General features: G+C 46.0%; 1 protein-coding gene across 5 annotated transcripts in view; it reads left to right on the top strand.

Moving 5' to 3' along the window:
- The window catches only part of SUSD3 (sushi domain containing 3), a 69,429-nt gene that overhangs the window by 39,441 nt on the left and 12,199 nt on the right, over positions 1–17,789 (top strand). For 3 of the 5 annotated variants that reach the window (XM_072044389.1, XM_072044388.1, XM_072044390.1), the window contains 2 exons: positions 14,010–14,198; positions 15,690–15,837. In XM_072044389.1, the coding sequence (XP_071900490.1) occupies positions 14,010–14,198; positions 15,690–15,837 (337 nt within the window). Of the gene's footprint in view, positions 1–3,596; positions 3,802–9,457; positions 9,738–14,009; positions 14,199–15,689; positions 15,838–17,789 lie in introns of those variants that run through there. The other 2 variants (XM_072044386.1, XM_072044387.1) reach the window with 2 other exon arrangements.

Here is a 17,789-nt window from a genome sequence, read left to right as displayed (position 1 = left end):
CTCGCTGTGCTTCTCTCGTGCTCTGCTAGCAGACGGGCAAACGCGCAGAGCAGGAGCGTGGGCAGGGGAAGAGTGCAGCAAACTGTCCCGGTGCCTCTCGAGGCTGCGAAGAAGCCTTCTTCTATTGTGTTTTTAAATGATACTGATGCTTTTATGTTCTCCTTATCATCTCGTGGTTGCTGTGCTGTCACAGCAGCATTACAGCATTATTGCCTTGCTGCAGGAGTTTACTGTGGACAGATGCTCATCAACCATCTCTTGCCAGGCCCATTATATTATCTGGAGATGCCTGTGAAATTCTGAAATGCTCATCGAAGTGGTGACTGAGCAGTTTCCTGCCCTATGGGCGCTGTCAAGCAGAGGCAGGGATGGCCCTGTGGCTGCAGAGCTGTGGGCAGCACAGCCGCTGGGCTGTCACTGAGGTGCTGCTGCCCCTGAAGCTGCTCAGATTATAGCAGGGGGCTCATCGGGTGGAATAGGAAAGGGAGGAAGGAGTAGTAAAGGCGTGTCATTATTTTCAGTCTCCACATCACTGAAGCTGGGGTTCTAGCCCTCTGTTTGTCTAGAACGGCACCTTGGTTTGTGCTGTGGTTCTTCCCCCAGCCCCCAGTGCAATCATGTAGCTCTTTTAAGGCTGCTCTGCCCCAGATTGGGGCAGCACCTGCTGCTAGAAACACTAACCTGCTTCTGCAAATGCATCAGTGCAGCCACAGACAAAGGTAATGTAGGAAAGAAAAACAAAATGTGCCAGAAACTATGATGCCAGGTTAGAACTTGGTAGCTCTCTTGCTGCTGGGCTGTTGGTAGTTGTGGTTCGGCCATATCCCTCTGCTTTCCCAAACCAGGAGGGAAGAGAGGCTGCCTGAGGTAAGCTGCAAATAACCTGTGGGTTGTGCCACAGGAAACTGCACGTGCTATGTCCAGACAAATTCCTGCAAGAAGTTACCTAGCAGGCACCATCTAGGGGAAAGACACCACCTCTGGCTTAAGAGAGACCTGAGCTGTGATTTGCTTGAGGAGGTATCGCTCGGTACTTGCTCGGTTGTACTCTTCTCTGGGTGGCCGTGCTGGGACAGAAGTACCAGGCCGGTTTAGCTTTGGTGTGACCCATGGTGTCTGTCCTTTTGGCACATGCTGTTTTTTTCTGCAGTGAGGTTGTGTCCTTGCCAGTGCAGAAACTGAAAACATGTCACGAGAACTTATGGCTGCTCTTCCAGGAAAGCAAAAGCACAGTTGTTCAGAGCAGAGAGCACTGCGGCTCTGCAGGTGGGCTGCAAGGAAGTTCTCGGCTCGCTCCTGTGATCCCAAGGTGCAGCTCGGTTTCTAAACCGGGGAAGAAAATCTTCATCCTGAATTTTCATTTTGCAGGGCAGGATGTGAGACAAACTGGAGCAGATGGGCTTATAATTTCTTAAAGGGTTATTTCTCCTTCCTTTTTCTCCCATGAGATCAAAGTGAAACCTTCTATTAAATAAAATAAAAGAAGTGGTGGTGGCAGAATTTCAGCTAATTGGCTTTATCTCCTGTACTGCAAAATGCTAATCTCAGTGGCTCTGTGTTTGGACCAAGCATTGTTATTGCTTTGAGAGATTGATTTTTGTGCTTGTCATAAAAACTCTAGAACGATGCGAAATAGAGAAGGAGACGAGTTATGAGGTGGTGTAGCACAGTCCTCCACAGTGCAAGATGTTTCCCTGTTGTACTCTCCAATACTTTGTCCAAGCGCCTCTTAAATTACCTAGGTTATAGAGATGAATTATGTCTAGATGTATGAATTTCAGCTAGGGAACGAAGTGAGCTGAATGTCTTGGACCCAGAACACTGACATTTCAGCTCCAAACCCACACAAACAACCCTGCAATCTCTGGGTTTGCTGTGCCCGGGGAGCAGAGGGACCAAGCTGCTGGCTTGGCTGCTCCCTGTGTGGCAGGGCAAGGAGGTCCCTGGGCTCCCGTGGGAAGCTGAGTCTCCCAGCATATCTGAAACTCTGTGACAAAGGGAATTTTAACTGTGTGGAAATTAGCACGAGATACTTACCTCATTTGTCAGGATTGCCGCTCCCTTTTAACGCACCTGGCACCACAGCACTTGGCCTTCAATAATTTGACAGGGACAAGGCAGCACGTAGGACAGTTCCTTGTTTTCACTTAGGCATTTTATTGACAACGCTGTCTTTCAAATGCAGTCGTAGATAAGCAGCTGTGTTACTCTGTGGAGCAGTTTAGACTGGCTCTGTGGATCCGAAGAGTGACAGGGAGATGATTTTGCATTTGCAGTGGAAGCCTGCCCTGCTCGCTTTGTGTTTTGCTGTGAGATGACAATGAGAAATGCGCAAGTTGCAGAACGAGCAAGCACGCACCAAATAAAATCAATTCCTGTATCTGTGGAGGGTCCCGGAGGCTGGGCTGAGTGGGGCCTGCTTTATGTAGCAGTGTTTGCTGGTGGGGCCTGGAACGGCAGGGCTGGGACTGGCCCAGCAGCGCGGTGGTGTCAGCATCAGTCAGAACAGCTCCTGGAAGCACAGGTGAACTGATTGCTTTCCCTTTAATGTAGTTGTAAGTGGTTGCTGAGGCCTTATCTCTGGGATAAAATAAAGCCAAACACAGCACCATGCACCTGTACGAGTCTCCTAAGCAGAGGGTCTTTGGGAATTGTTTAGGGAAGTGACGGTGTGGACAGGAGCTGGGCTAGGTGCCGGGAAGATGCTGGGTAAAAACCTGAGTGAAAGTGGGGCCTTGGAAGCAGCGTTCAGAGGGAGCCCCTGGGCTGGGGTGGCAGGAGGAGGCGCTGGGGGCACGGCACATCTGGTTGTTTGGTTCCCTAGCTCAGGAGAGCAGAAACGTCTGCCTTCATGTGGGGAGCAGGATGAGGCACAGGAGGCTTCTCCCCACGTGCCCAGTGCTCTCCAGCACTACAAGCTTTGCTGCCCGGTCAGGTCGTGAGGCGCACCCAGCCTGGCAGGGCTGCTTTCGCCTTTCTCCACAACGAGCGGCCCCACAAAGCTGGTGCTGTTTTGTACAGGCAAGGAGGAGCTGTAGCATTCAGCCTGTTACTGGAATACAGGCTGGAACCAAGTTTCTCCCTCTGTTTAGCCCTAGGCTACCCCTGCCTGAACACATAAGCCTTCCAAAAGCCGTCTGTCATCTAGCTCACTGGCAGAGCCCGAGGCAGGCCGGAGCATCCTGTGTGAGTGGGGCTGCTGCCCTTTGGTCCCTGTGCTTAAGCTGCTGGCCACCCTGCATGTAACTGGCCTGAAATCATTTACTAATTTAGTGGAGAAGAGTAAACATGGTAGACAGCTTCCCTGTCCTTCTGCTGGTGTCCCCATCCATCTTCAAGTCATCTCCTGCTAATTCCGATGGCCGGGGAGGCCCCAGGCAGATGTGCCCATCGACTCGCACTGTTAATCATTGTGGGGCTGGCAGGGCTGCTGCGGGCTGGGGCAGGGCTTCCACGCCCCCAGCTGTGGCCGAGCTGTTCTGCTGCCCCGTTGCTGCTGTCTGCAAAGCCTGGCACCAGAAAGCCCACCCCGGCAGCAAAAAGGAGGGAAGGAAAATGACAAGTGATAAAAACTGCTAAGGGGGTTTTAAAATCTGTTACTGTCTCAGTCCATGAATGATTTCTATCGCCATAATAAATTGCATGCTATTGCTAAGTCTTGCAGACCAGTGTCTAAAAAAATCAATTATTCACAGAAATTCTTGCTGACAGCTGTGAATGGCAGGTCACTGCTCTGTGGTGCGCTTTTAGCATCTTCAAGCAGCAAACTTGGTAAGGAACAGCAAAGGGAAGCAAATGCAGGTGAGCTCACTGGCGTTCAGGTTGGTTTTGTTTAGCAGAGTGGCTGGAAATGCCCTGGCTCTGTGGGCCCAAGAGATGGGCAGAAAAGCAGTACCGTTTGTTGCTGTGGCATCTGTGCTGATCCTGAGTGGGGTCAGGGCTGGGCAGTGAGGACTGCGTCTGGCCCTGTATGCTGACACTTGCACTGGGGCCATCTGAGAGCAAAGGGGTGACAGCCGCTGCCAGGGGGCTGGGCAAGTGGTGCCAGAACTGTCACCAGTGAGGAAGTCAGGGACTGTGCTACAAGTTGGGACGGAAGAAGGGAAAATGTTTTTCCAGGTTGACCCGCATTGCTGCTATACTGGAGTGTCTAGCTGCAAGAGAACAGACAAACCTGTATTAAATGGTTTGTTTTAAAACAACAAAGTGGCTTCAAAAAAACGAGCTTGAAAATTTTCCATATTCCTTTGGAATAAGTGCTCTGAGCAAGCAACTCATATCTTGTCGATTTGGGCCAAAACTGAACATGTTTGCAGCAAGCACTCTAAAGTGTCCACCTAGGCTTTCATTCTGGGGTGGATTTTGCAGAGACCGAGGCGGGTCTGGCCAGCTCAGCCCCTGCTTCAGCACTGTTGGGCCAAGGCAGCCCCGGTGCCATGCTCAGCTCCTCGCCCCGGCTGCAGGGATTTTGGCAGCACACAGAGGTTGTCACCGGCAGGCAGACGTGGTGTGAACGTGAGAGGCCACCTCATCAGGGGACATCTGCTTTTATCGGCAACATTCACCACCCTCTGCACAAACCAGGGCAGCTGTTAGAGGCAGATAGCCTGCTGTGGGTGCTGTGTGGGGCTCTTGTAGTGCCCGGGTTAGCGGGGATGCGCAGGGACACGCACATCCTGCAGGACACAGCTGCTGGCTCCTGCGGGGTGCAACAGGGGCAAGAGCAGCGGCTTCTGCCCTGGTCAAACGTAAGGCAAGGCATCCTTCATCCATCTGTGGCACCAAATGGATCCGTCCTCTCCCCATGAAAGTAGGTCTGAGGTTTTCTTTTGGCTTCTCCAGTTGGCAGCGTTTCAATGAAGCGCTGAGTTTCTCCCCTTTCTATTGCAAATTAAATGTACCAAAAGCCGTATTAAAAGCAGGAGATTCCTGATATTGCCAGGGCATCTTATTTGTGCTCAGTTTTTTCATCATGCGTGTTCAGATAAGAATTTCTATTGCGCACACTGTGCCTGTTTGAGACGTCGAGGTTGCTGGCTGAGCTCTGCCAGCTCTCCTTGTCTGCACAGCCCACTGAGGGCCACCAGAAGCACCCACCAGTGCCTTGTGTGTTGAAATTGTAGCTCTGGAGCCTAATGGACAGAACTGCTGCCGGTTTCTCTGTTACTTTCTTTACCTGTAAAAAAAAACAGTAAAATCTGAGTCTTGCTCAGTTTACTGAAGATGTAGTTAATTTAATTTTGGCAAGAAAACATTGATAATTATGTAGGGAAGCCAGAAAGTGTTGAATTTGTTACCAGCTTGCTTTCAGGTTAAATATAAAATTGATGAACTTCAGTGTTTAAAAAAATAAATAATAAAACTCATCTCCTCTAAAGAGAAAAAGACAAATGGCTTTACAGGATTCTCAAAGGTGCTAAACCATTTTGTAGGTGAAAAGCCACAAAGCTGAAGCATGTTCTGACAGAATGGAGTTTTTCTGGCCCCTGTGCTGGGTCCAGAGCTAATAACGTGTTTGTATTAGAACTGGCTGGACAACACAGTTTCAACATTTTTCTTCTTTCTGCATTTTAAAGGGAACAAAAACAAGGACAATTCCACCAGAGCTTCTGCTCTCAGGCATAAGGGCCAGGTTGCCCTATTTGGTTTTCCACAAACAAGTACCCAGAGCCTTCTCCAGAGCCCAGAAATGCCCATCAGAAATACTGTAAAAATCAATACCTGTGTGAGAAGTGTTCAGCTCTGCCACTGCAGCAGCATCAATCTCTGCTCATAAAACCTGCCATGGGAATGGTTTGGGCCAGCTCTGCTGTGCTGCCCAAGGTTCAAGCACACCATTTATTGCATTCACCCATCCTTTTTCTGCCTGTAACTTACTTGCAGATAAAGAGCATATAGCTGCTTATAAATACTAAAAGGACTCAGTGCTCCTGGGATCTTGGTTATCTCAGTAGGAAGGGAGGCTGTTGTGGTAAGGAGAGGGTTTAGGAAGTTTGACTCCTGGAAGTGGTTGGTGGTTCTCTGTCACGTTGGGCACCTGTATGGGCATGGCAAAGGGCTCACCAAGGATTGGCGGCTCCTAAACCTTGTCTGTTTTTCTATTGATACCTGAGCTGTGTCAGCAAGATGCTGAATACCAAGTTGGATGCTAAAATCTAGATTGTTTTGGCCTTCTTTAGCATGCTTATTTATTTTTATTTAGTTTGTGGTGATTGTTTTCTTGCAGTTACTGTGATGCTGAAAAAGGCTTTGAGCATTGTTCTGAGATAATAGATTACCTTTACTATTGCCAAGGAAAAAATTTAACTTTTCTGGTCATGGCAGTTTCCAGCGGAAGATGCAGTGCCTGGCTAATGGAGCCCACGCACTGCCTGCAGAAGTGTTGCAGTTGGCTGCACAGGTTTAACGAATGAGGGGTTATTCATGAGCGCTGGGCAAAAGTAATGATGCAAGTTGAAAATATAAACCTACAGGCTTCTCTGGCCCACTGCTCCCTCAGAAACACCTTGCCAGCAAGGACGAGGCTCAGAGCCTGGCTGGGGACAGCAGGGCCAAGGCAGCAGAGGGGGGCATGGGGACTTCGGTCCTTGTAAATACCAGCACTTATTCAGCAAGAAGCGGGGTCGTTGGACCTGGGAGATGAGCACAGTGAGGGGCAGACCCCTTGTGCCCAGACGTGGGGGCTTTGGGCTGCCCCACTGGGTCTGCCTGGGTGCAGCCAGGGTCTAGGCTGGAGCGTGACCGAATAGCTTGTTTCAAATTATTCCTCTTAATTTTAGTCTCCATTGGACCTTTATTTTAGAAACAAGGCCACAAACTGTGCATTGTGCAAATGCATCATTTATTTATTATCTGCTTTGGAATGACAAAGGGGGAGCCCATCAGCAATATTAGCTCCTTCGCTAAACAATTGGCCACAAAAGCAGCTGCTGGCAGTGCTTCCATGGGTCATCTTTATTTGGGAACTGCTTCCATTGAAACGTAACTCTGGTGTGCTCTATAGGGGATGCTTGTGGTTTTTTGTTTGTTTGTTTGTTTGTTTGTTTTTAGTTATTATTTTATCTAATTTTTAAAATATAGAAGAAATGGTGAAGAGGTAAATGGATGAATGCTTTGAATTTATTTTAGGTTTAATGGATCCTTCCCATTCTTGAAAGCTGCAATATTAACTTTTCAGAAGTGTTATAACCTACTTTTCCAGTGCTGTTGGTAAACAGACTAATAAAATGCAGAAAACCCATCTGTTCTTGTTTTACTGGGGACTTTGTCAAATACCTCATTTTTCATTGAGTTCTTATTTCTCAATTAATCGTTCCCATAAGAAACATACTCAGTATCCTCTTTGTTGCTAGATCCCAGGGTAAAATCTACAGATGAGAATAACCTGACTTTGACATAAATTGGCAAAAAAAAAAAAATCAATGATGGAGATGGCAGTCCAGTGACTGGAACAAATCCTCTCTTAAAAGAGCACCATGCCATACACAAACAAGAACCACTTTACACCAATTCTACACATTATTTCTGCTGGAAATATGATCAGATTGTGCATGTTGTCAGCAAACCCTAATCTAGCATCTCAGTGATATGTGGCTTGGATTTTGCATGGATTAAAATTGCTGGCAGCCCCTGCAGACGGGGAGTATTTCAGAGCAGAACTGCGACATGGTTAGTGCTGACTCCTAAATCTCACCGTGGCTTGTTTGCTACATCGAGTGGCAAAAAAAACAGATGCAAAATGCTGGGAGGGAGTGAAGGAGGAAAGAAAAGGGCTGGATATTGTAAATGGGGATGAACCAAATTTGTCTGGCTTAGATGTGGACCTGCCTGTGCAGGGTTCTGCAGGATGCAGATGTGAGACTGCCAGAGTGCATTGCAAAGGTCTTGCTCAGAGGCAGAAGCCAAACGTTTGCTGCTGTCTGGTGATTTTTGTTCTCTTAGGCATGACAAGACCCTGAGGTAGGCTTCACCATCTCTTCTCTGCCAACGGGCACCCTGAGTTGTCAGGAGCTGTGTAGTGGTCAATATGTTCCTGTGTGTTGTCAGACCTGGATTGCAGCTAATATAGTCGTAGGTATATTAGCTATATTAACTAATTGGCAGCCCTTCATCAAGGGAGTGGAGGCATCCTGCTGCTCTCAGCTGCATGGGACAGCACCAGCGCCTGCTCAACCTCAGCACTGTTGGAAAGGTGATTTAGTGATTTACTGCCTGCTGCGTGCAGTCAGAGGTGAGGTGCAGCAGGATGGGATCCAAACCGAAATGGCCTCAGAACCCAGAAATGGCTCAGCACTCCTGGTGTCCCTTGTTCCTCCCACCAGGTCCCGCTGGTGGGTGCCCCTGTCCTGTCATGCTGCAGAGCCTCATTTAACCACCACAACACAAGTGTGGGCAGGCGCCTCTCTGAGTACCGAGGTGTGAACGCAGCCATGAGAAGCTTTCTTCAAATCCTTTCCTGCTTCCTCTGTGTGGAAACTCTTCATCAACGGGACAACAAACTTTTTCAAAAAAGCATTTCCAAGTGTGGGTGATGGTGGCCTGTGAGAATGAACAGCAATTGGCTTCCCCCTTTCACAAATTTAAAATTAATTTTCCAGTAGAAAACCAAAATAATTTATATCAAGTATTTTAATTTGGAAATGATGAAGTCGGGCAGATGCAGGGCCCATGTATTGCTAACAGTTGTGTTTCTTTTGGGCCTGTGTCCTGAGAGACAGATGCCTCCTGCAGGCACCTTGCTGTTGCGGTTGTGCTGGTCCCTTGGCAGGCCCGCGCTGAGAATGTGCCCTGGGGATGCCCGCCCCAGGGCCACCCACCCCTGTGGCTGCAGCTGGGCCCAGGCACCACCAAGCCATGAGCACGGAGCTGAGCCTGGCCCTGCCCACCCGAGGGGCATCCTCCAGGTGTGTAACAGCTTCCAGCAGCTCCCTTTTAAACACGACTCTCAGAAAACAGAGAAATAGATGGGAAAGGGCAGGTCGCTCCATTGCAGAGCTTGCTGACGTGAGCTTCTGTTAGCAGGCGCTGAAGCAGGTCGCTCTGTGGGACGGGCAGGGAGCCCTGGGGACACGCTGCCCGGTGCCTGCAGCATGATGAAGGGGCTGCTGCAAGTTGTGCAGCTTCCAAAGCCTGGGCTCCCCACTGTCACTGCCGGGTTGGTGTTACCTTTAACAGCAAGTTCTCAAAAAGCTGTGCCAGTGTCTGAATCTGCTAGGGGCAGGATAAGCTCCTCGTGGCAGCACGTTGCTGCAGCACCTCACGCAGCTGGGAGCGCAGCCCTGGCAGGGCTCCTGGGCAGCACAGGCGGGCGGCGTGCTGCTGGCTGAGGGGGAAAGGCTGCTTTATTTCGCATCCTGGTTCTAACTGCTTTTTTTTTTTTTTTTCTTTCCTTTTGACATAGCGAGCTCTTCCAAGAGCTCTTCTGTGAGCTCGCTGCGGATGTTGAACATCATGCCTGTGACTTCAGGGACAGTAATTTCTAAAGCGTGCTTTTGTAAGGAAATAGACTTGCAGAAATAATATCATCAGCCTGTTTGTTTTCTTCAGGGTTTGTAGAACCTAATGTTCTGTCTCTTTCTGGCATCTGGCTATTACAGCATGTTTTAGTTGCATTAAATAGTCAACAATAAGCAACACAAAAGCTTGAGTTACGTGTGTATGGGAATAATGAGGCAAAGTCATGGATGGCTCTATTTCTGCACAAACAGCGGCTGGCTATCTTGACAAAATGCTTTCAGGTAATTACTGCTATGTTTTAGATCATTTTGGCATGTATTTATGCAATGTATTTGATTTTCATTTTCTGTGTTTTGCTATAGGGAGGGAGAAGGAACACAGGAAATCTACAATGGGCAAGCGTGCTTTACTTACTCTTTCATTTCTGTTTCCTTATCAGCAAAACATAAATCTGCAGCTTGCTGGCAATGAAACCATATGGTAACTCTTCCTGACAAATCGATTTTGCAATACAGATAATCCTGGCTATGCATGAGAAGAGATATTTTGGATTATTGTGTCTTAATTCTTACATTGCTCTCTGTTTTTCAGTGCTTGGAAATTATGTATTTGGCTTTTTCTGGACTCAGTGACTTGTGTGAATTAAGAATTTATAGAGTAGGCTCCTCTTCGATGCTTTGACTTTGGGGACAGTTATTTGTTATAGGAAATAATGTGTTTATTTGCTACAGCCAATGCCCTTCTGTGCTGTCAGACAGCAGCAGCAGACTGAGATTCTTTTCAAACGCTGGGTATCCTCTTAGTGTGAAGTTAAGCTAAGAAATCAGCTCTTGCTGTACAAGATGCACAAGTACCTCTGAGGCATTTGGCTCCTGGTACCCTCAGCCACGCTGGCCGATGGATGGCTGCTGGTGGTCTCGGCTCAGCCCAGCTGAAGCTGTGCGTTGGCGTGGTGCGTGGTGTGGACGAGGTGTTTCATGAATGCTTTTCAGCGAGTCAAATGAAGAAGCAGGAGTCTTCGCAGCTTCTGCTGGAGTTCAAAATTGAAAAATGATTTTCAGCCTTTGCTTCATAGGGTTGTATCAGCAAATGAGTTTTCTTCTTGTGCTTAGGAGTAGTAGCCAGGATCTGAGAATGCAAGCAGAGCACAGCCTGAAGGTGAACACCTTAGGAGTAGTGGGAGCTGGGTTCTGGAGACATGTATCAAATCTAGGAGTGATGCCATGAAGCTAATCAAAACTAAACACATCATTAATTTTGATGTTTATTGTAAACTACTCACAAATGACTGATAGACAATGCCTCATGCATTCCTCCCAGCTTTAGGTGCTGGCTGCCAAGTGTGAGTCTCTTGGATTTGAGATGCAGCTACTGCAAAAGCTGCATGAGCAATATTTGTTTTCTCAGTATTACATTACTATACACTAAGAGTTACTGCAACCCAAGACCTGAACGTGATATTTTTCTAGACGTTTAGAAAATAATTATAAATCCAACTATAAATCTGGCCAGCACAAGTGTTTATGCAGTACCTGTACTTGTGTTTTACTTCAGCAGCCTCAAATGAGGGCCTCAGCTGAAAACAAAAAGTCCTGATTGTGGTAGGTTTAGTCAAATACATATGCCTGAAGAGTATTCAAAGGGTAAACCTATACAGCACATCTGCTTATATAAGTATGAGGATGGAAGCTCACTGAAACAATTGCTTTCTGCAAATGAAACCGTAAAATTAACCTAGCAGAAAAGTGAATGCAATGAGGAACCTCAAGAGCTTTATACATGTAGATCCTTAACAGCAAGGGATGCTGGAGCTTACAAGCAGGTCTTACAAATTAATTATTAGAATACTTGCTGATGATTAGGAAGCAAGTTAGAAGTTAGCAAGTTAGATTTGCCCTAAGAAAATTAGGGCAAATCTGATCCAGAGATGTTAAATCTGAACTTGGATAAGATCCACAAACTCATAGTAGCAAAAATCCATGTATGCATTTCAATAAAAGCTCTTATAAAAAGGAGAAAGTAGTGAAGCCTTTAATGTTTAGACTTTGGTGGGAAGGAATTATGTTGAAAAGCTAGAAGAAGAAGAAGAAATGGTATTTCTTCTACAGCCAAATGCAGATACTTGAAATACAGTTGATGAACTTTTGGCTAAGGACCTGTGCAAATCCAGCTATAGAAGCTTTCAAAATTGTGTCTCTTATTAGATGTTATCAGAGGAGTCCTGAAGTTACTGCCTCAATTACATCCATCCAGGAATGTCACCTGAGGATGATATAATGCTCTTACATCCCAGCCAAAGCAAGGAAATAGACACGGCTTAATGGGACGTTGGCTAAAGAAAAGCTGGAAATCTTTATAGTGCTCAAGTGAAGAAAATATTTTAAAATCCATGGCTCATGAATAATGCAGACAAGGTCACTGACATCTGGAGGTTTTAATCACTCTATGTGTACCATTATGGGCAAGGACAATGCAGGAGAGGGCAAAGAGCACCTGCACCAGATACAGCTGCACCTATCACTCAGAGTGGTTAACACTGGATTAAATGAAATATGTCCTGAAGGAAACAGTTGAGTGCTAGGTTATCTGTCCCTTCCAGAGAAGAGGCTGAACAATGATTCTAGGTAAACTGGGAAATCTACTGAAAGAGTCCAATGAGGGCTGCTTAGGAGGCTAAGCAAATGCAATTTGATTCAGATTTGGCTCTGAACTACTCTCTGCATCTCTTGCAGCTAGAAGTGTCACTGACATGAACTCTAAGTATGTGATCGGGTACCTAAAAATAGCCTTGAAACTGTAAAATGCAAAGAGGTAGGTACTTTGCAGCTTATGCCGATGGCTTTTAGCGGCAAGTGTCTGAGTGATCCAGGTGGAAAGGAAAGCCTGAACTTGTAATGTGCTGAAGTGAGAAGCAGGATTGTGCAGGTGACACACCTCACGTGTCCCAAGAATCAGATGTGGGAGGGGAGGACAGGGGATCAAGGGAAATGACAGAAAATATTTGCTCTTGTTGAGGCAAATTGCTGCTGTGGCAAGGGATGGAAAGAGGTGGCAAAACAAACAGAAATAATCTGCATGGAATTACGGAAGGCATGTTTTTAAAATCTAATGCTCAGTGCGTATTTACTTAGTAGATTGGACAAGTAATTGTCACTGTGGCTTTTGTTTGGTCTTTTGCTGAGATTCCCTTGGTTCCTTTTTTTCCAGGGAGTTGGGTTTTTTGAGCATAGACTGAAGATGGGCAGTAAGGCTGTCTCCTGCAGCTTGATTGGATCAGCTTAATGTTAATTAACAACTGGAGGGGTTTTTGCTATGAAAATGGAAATAGATTTGATATCAACATGTAGTTCTGTCCAAGTGCTCTTAAGGAGGCTATTAAAGCTCTAAATTTCTTTTTACTTGTACGTGCAGAAAGCATATTTTCCCTTCTCTTCTGTGTGTGTGTGCCACCATGGTGCTTGCAACCCTGGCCTCGCAAGTGCTATCCCATTGCCTCTGCCTGTGGCCCTGCTGAAGTCATCTGGAAGCCTGCTGAAAGATAAGGAGCTTGGATTCTGATGCAGAAGCAGTGCTGCTATTTAGTAACTGTTAAAAAGGGGTATATAAAGCCTTTCCCAGCTTCTGTCAGTGCATAGGAAGAGAAAACATGAGTGTTACTGTCTTTGAAGTATAGCAGGATATTATCTGTTGTCTTAATGAGTGATCATTAAAATTTATGTTAAAAATTAATGTGAATTAATGAATATTGTAGCAATAAAGCTCAATGTATAAAGCTAGTGGCTGACAATAGGTTGCTGAGAGGAGAACAGCTCATGGCTCAAAGAACAGCTGCATGAACTGCAAAAAAAAAAAAAAAAAAAGAAAGAGAAAAGCCTAAGGAAGAAAAATGTACTACAAATGAAGGATAAAGCAGAACTTGTAACTTGAAAATGGAGATGTATGTAACCATGCTGTAGGTGCACATCTGTCTCTCTGTGACCTCCCTGTACAATGGCCCTTGAACCTGGTGGCTCATTTCAGCCGAGGTCAGCAGAGGTGCTCCAGAGATAGGGAGGTGCTGGAGGGTTGTGAAAAGGTGCTACCAAGGAGGCTGGAAGGCTAAAGTATGCGATCAGGCCATTGGATCCTGGGAAGGTTGCACAGGGAGGCTGTGTTATGAATATTCCCTGCATGGAAGATGCCAGCCTGAGTGCTTATTAACACTTGGAGTCAAGCAAGATGGGAATCGGTAGGTGACCAGGCTACTCATAGAGTAAGTTTGGTGGGTTTTTTTGCCTTTTTTTTTTCTTTTTAAATGTTTAGTATGTAACAGACTAAGTAGATACTGTTGCAGGATGAGTACAGCTCCATTTGTGCTGGGATGAGAGCAGCAGGACTGCTGAATGGCGCTGATCGGGTTTTGGCCTTGGGCTGGTGCTTGGCAGAGCAGGCAGCGCTGCCCTGCCAGAGGTCTGCTCTTTGTTTTACCCAGCAACTTGGACTGATTTAAATTGAGGTGAGCCTTCACTTGTGGCTCTTGTGTTGCATTGTTTTGCTTTGTTTTCGTTCTGCAGGGCAGTGCAGCCGCATATTTCCTCCCCAGCTTGGCACACTGGAGATCATTCATGGCAACGGCACCACTGTGGGGACAGTCATCGCCTTCCAGTGCTCAGCCGAGCACCAGCTGGAGGGGCCAGGCGTCATCACCTGCGTGTGGAAAGGGAATGGGACCCAGTGGACAGCAGGCGTGCCCTCCTGCAAGCGTAAGGGTCTTCCTAGACAATTTCCAGTCCCTCCAGGCCACCGTGTATTTATTTTGTCCCACGTATCTCCTGCAATGTGAGGATTAATTCTAGACATCTGCACAAGGAAAAAGACAAATTCAATTTCCTTCAAAGTTGCCCCTCTTGACTGTAATTGCACTCCAAATGTGTTCTGACATCATCAATTATCATGACACAGAAAAGACTGTCAGATTTATGCCTGGCCTTACGTCACTGCCTCCAGTAGCATTGTATCCAGAATAAGCGTGGCACCATGGCTGTTCTTTAGAAAATGTGCAGATATGGCCAACCAATCTGCAAACATATTTGCAAACCCTCTAATCCGCTGGCATTCTTTTCTGAAGGTTTGCTGTGAAAGAAACACAATGATATTTTTGAACAATTTTAGGTTGCTGCCTGTGGGCAGCTGCATGGGAAAGTTACCGTATTAACAAATAGCATTTGAAAGGCAACAGCATTGCCTACCTTTCATGCTGTGCTCCTTCTTAGTAATTTGACTGGAAGCAAACTCTAGGAAAACTCTAATATGTGGTACCTCTAAGCTTTGTGGTGTTTGAATTGAGAAGCTCAGTCTGTATCTCAGACTGCGTATCATTTAAAATCATTGGTAGTTGGGTAGCTCTTACACACTTATCAGTCCTTCTGAAACGCAGCTATTCTTATCTCTGGTTTAAGTGACCCCATTAAAGAAATGAGAGAAATCCTCCCCTTGAGAAGCTGCAGCAGCAGAAAGCTTTGTGTGGAGCTCCGCTGAACCGTTCCTGGAGCTGGTATTCGTGTTGTTGGAAGAACTAGATGAGTTTTGAAGCAAGATAAGGTTTAGTGCTCAGAATGAGTTGGCAGAGATCTGCATTAGCTGTGCCACACCACATTCCCACTCCTCCTTTTGTCTGGATAATTCATTTCCAGCGTCAGATCACTGTGAACATGGAGCCCTACAGACACCCTTCCTTCCATCTGCTATCCTTCCCCGAGCAGAGGAAGACTTGGTGTGTTTGGTCACTGCCTGCCAAATAGGATAATCATAGTACAGAGCCATTCTTGTTATAAAGGGCTTCTTTAAACCAACTTACCCTTTTCAGTATTTGAGCTTGCAGCTCCACTCCTTGTTAACCATTGATTAAAAGAGTCTGGCAGCTCATCTGCATTTGATATACTGATGAAGTTGTGCTTTTTAGCTACTGCAGTGCTAAAGGCATTGTGTTTAATTAATTGCAGTGCTAAAATACTTGTGAACAATTCATTAGCGGCTTATAAACAAGGGATTTTTAAATAGCCCAATTTAAGGCCTGCATAGCTTTAAGTTGAAGCCAAGATACTTTGATAGCATATACTGAGGTGAAAATCCTCACTAAACTATTATTAGCAGAAGTGTGAAGCAGATAGGTTTCAGCATGGTTTAATGAAAATGCGAGAGAGAGGGATAAACGTGCTGACCTCAGAAATGTGCTTTTGTTTGGTTTGCTGCAGCCATATCAAAATATGAGACTTTTGGATTTAAGGTCGCTGTGATTGCCTCCATCGTGAGCTGTGCCATCATTCTGCTGATGTCTATGGCTTTTTTAACCTGTTGTCTCATCAAGTGTGTGAAGAAAAATGAAAGGAGGAGGACTGAAAGGTATGTCAAGAAAAGGCTTTTAAAACTGTCCTTAAGATGTGTACATCATGTGGACCCCATTGCTGTGAGAGCAGGGAACTTTAAAGTTCCTTTTCAGGGCTTGATGCTTACAACACTACAGTGATATTAATTACTTCAAATTCTTCATTTGTAGATTAGACTGTATGTGTAGAAAGGCTTAGAATTCAAGACTATTTAGGCACCTAATTTCTGTTAATATTGGATGACTTAAGTGGGCCTGGGCAAATCTGGATTTACCCAAAATTATGCAGGAACTGAATGTACAAGTCTGATTTGCTGTCCCAATCTTTCTTGCCTTGAATTATTTAGGTTTTGCTGTATTTTCCCTTCTTTTCTTCCCTCTCTTTCCTTTTTTCCTTTGCTTTTGTTGAACTCTGCTGGGAAATTTAATCAACGTATGTCAAAACCATCAAAGCCCTCACCATCTGCAAAATCTACTTAGAGCTGTCACAAAGATGCGACAAACGAGTGCTGGAAAGGAAAGACATAGGATTTTGTCATATGGCTCGAAGCACAAGACAGTGGGCAGAATTACAAACAGGCAAGGGAAGAAGTAAAACTCACTCATCCAGTCCTTTATAAAAACTCGGTGTGAAGGGTGATGGAGGGACCATCGCTGAAGCCAAGCAGCAGTAGTTCATGAGAGCATCCACTCAAACTCATGTGCTGCACAAAGTTTTCTTCATACTCCTCCTTTTTATTTCTCTCTCACTTTTCCAGCTCACTGTTCCCCAAACTGCATGTAGCTCAGTGGGATGGCTGCACCCCATCTCAAGCCAGTAAGCTGCACTTTTGTTGATTTTTGACCACCTTTTGTTCCCAAGAAGTGTTTGAATTGAGGTGAGGCAGCGGTGAAGTAGAGAGAGAGTGAGAAAGGCACAAGTGAAGGTCTCTGTGCTCCAGGTTGTGTTTTATCTAAAGCTGTGTGGGAGCCAGACTTTCTCTTTGGGGGAAAATTCTATAATTTCAAAATCTGACTGTAACCAAAATACAGACTTTCTATTCCCCTTGAAAGGATTTTGCACGGCAAAAAAGTCTTTTGGTGTCATTCCTAGTATTAAGTTTTCACTGACAGCATGAAATAATTTTTGAAATGAAAGGGATGACTGACTCTTGTAGAATTTCTGCTTTTCTTTTTGATAAGACTGTTCATATCAAAGTCCTCATTCTTCATTTATTTTAAATGAAGTTTTGTCAAAATTAGCCATTCACATGACTTTGAAGTCTTGGTATTTCTTTCTTACAAAAGGAAAAGACCTTTACACTGGACATTTTGACCCAGTTCTGTCATCAGGACATAAAATGATTCTCCTTGCTGCAGGCAAGGTTCACTGCTGCCCTCTGTCCTTCCTCCTGTCCCTTGAGCCAGTGGTGCAGGACTGGCTGTGGTGCTGCAGTGCTCTGTGGAAGCATGGCAGGAGCTGTGTGGTTTGGCCCCCTGTTAGAAAACAACTGAGATCATACAGAAACTGTGTTATGTGAGAAAGAGTATCGCATCCTGGCACGAAACTTTCTCAGCTTGCAGCCTGTGCACCCAAATGCCAGATGACCTGCCTGTGGTGTTCGCCTCACTGCGGCCAGGAGGGTCTGGGAGCTTGGGCAAGTGAGGGTCTGCACATACAGACAATCTCTTGTTTCAGGTCAGCTGATGTAGTTGGAAAATGTGGACCAACTTCTGGATGCACAAAGCATTTCCTAATCTGAAGAGAAGCTGCAGGTCTGATGATACAAGCTGAGGACACTTGGGAGGGGGCTGGCTAAGGAAGTGTCTCTTAGACCCCCTCCGACAGAAAGGCAGTCCGTTCCTGCGGAGCACGGAAGGCGTCCTCAGCTGGCCTTTGGCTTTGAAGTCTGCCTGTACACTTTTTTTGGACTCTGTTAGTAGACCTATTAAAAAAGGTCACCTCTGCCTAGAAGCCTGTCTTCTAAGA

This window comes from Anas platyrhynchos, chromosome 13 (genome assembly GCF_047663525.1).
Source record: "Anas platyrhynchos isolate ZD024472 breed Pekin duck chromosome 13, IASCAAS_PekinDuck_T2T, whole genome shotgun sequence".
Lineage (NCBI taxonomy): Eukaryota > Metazoa > Chordata > Aves > Anseriformes > Anatidae > Anas > Anas platyrhynchos.
This window is presented reverse-complemented; position numbering and strand designations above follow the sequence as displayed.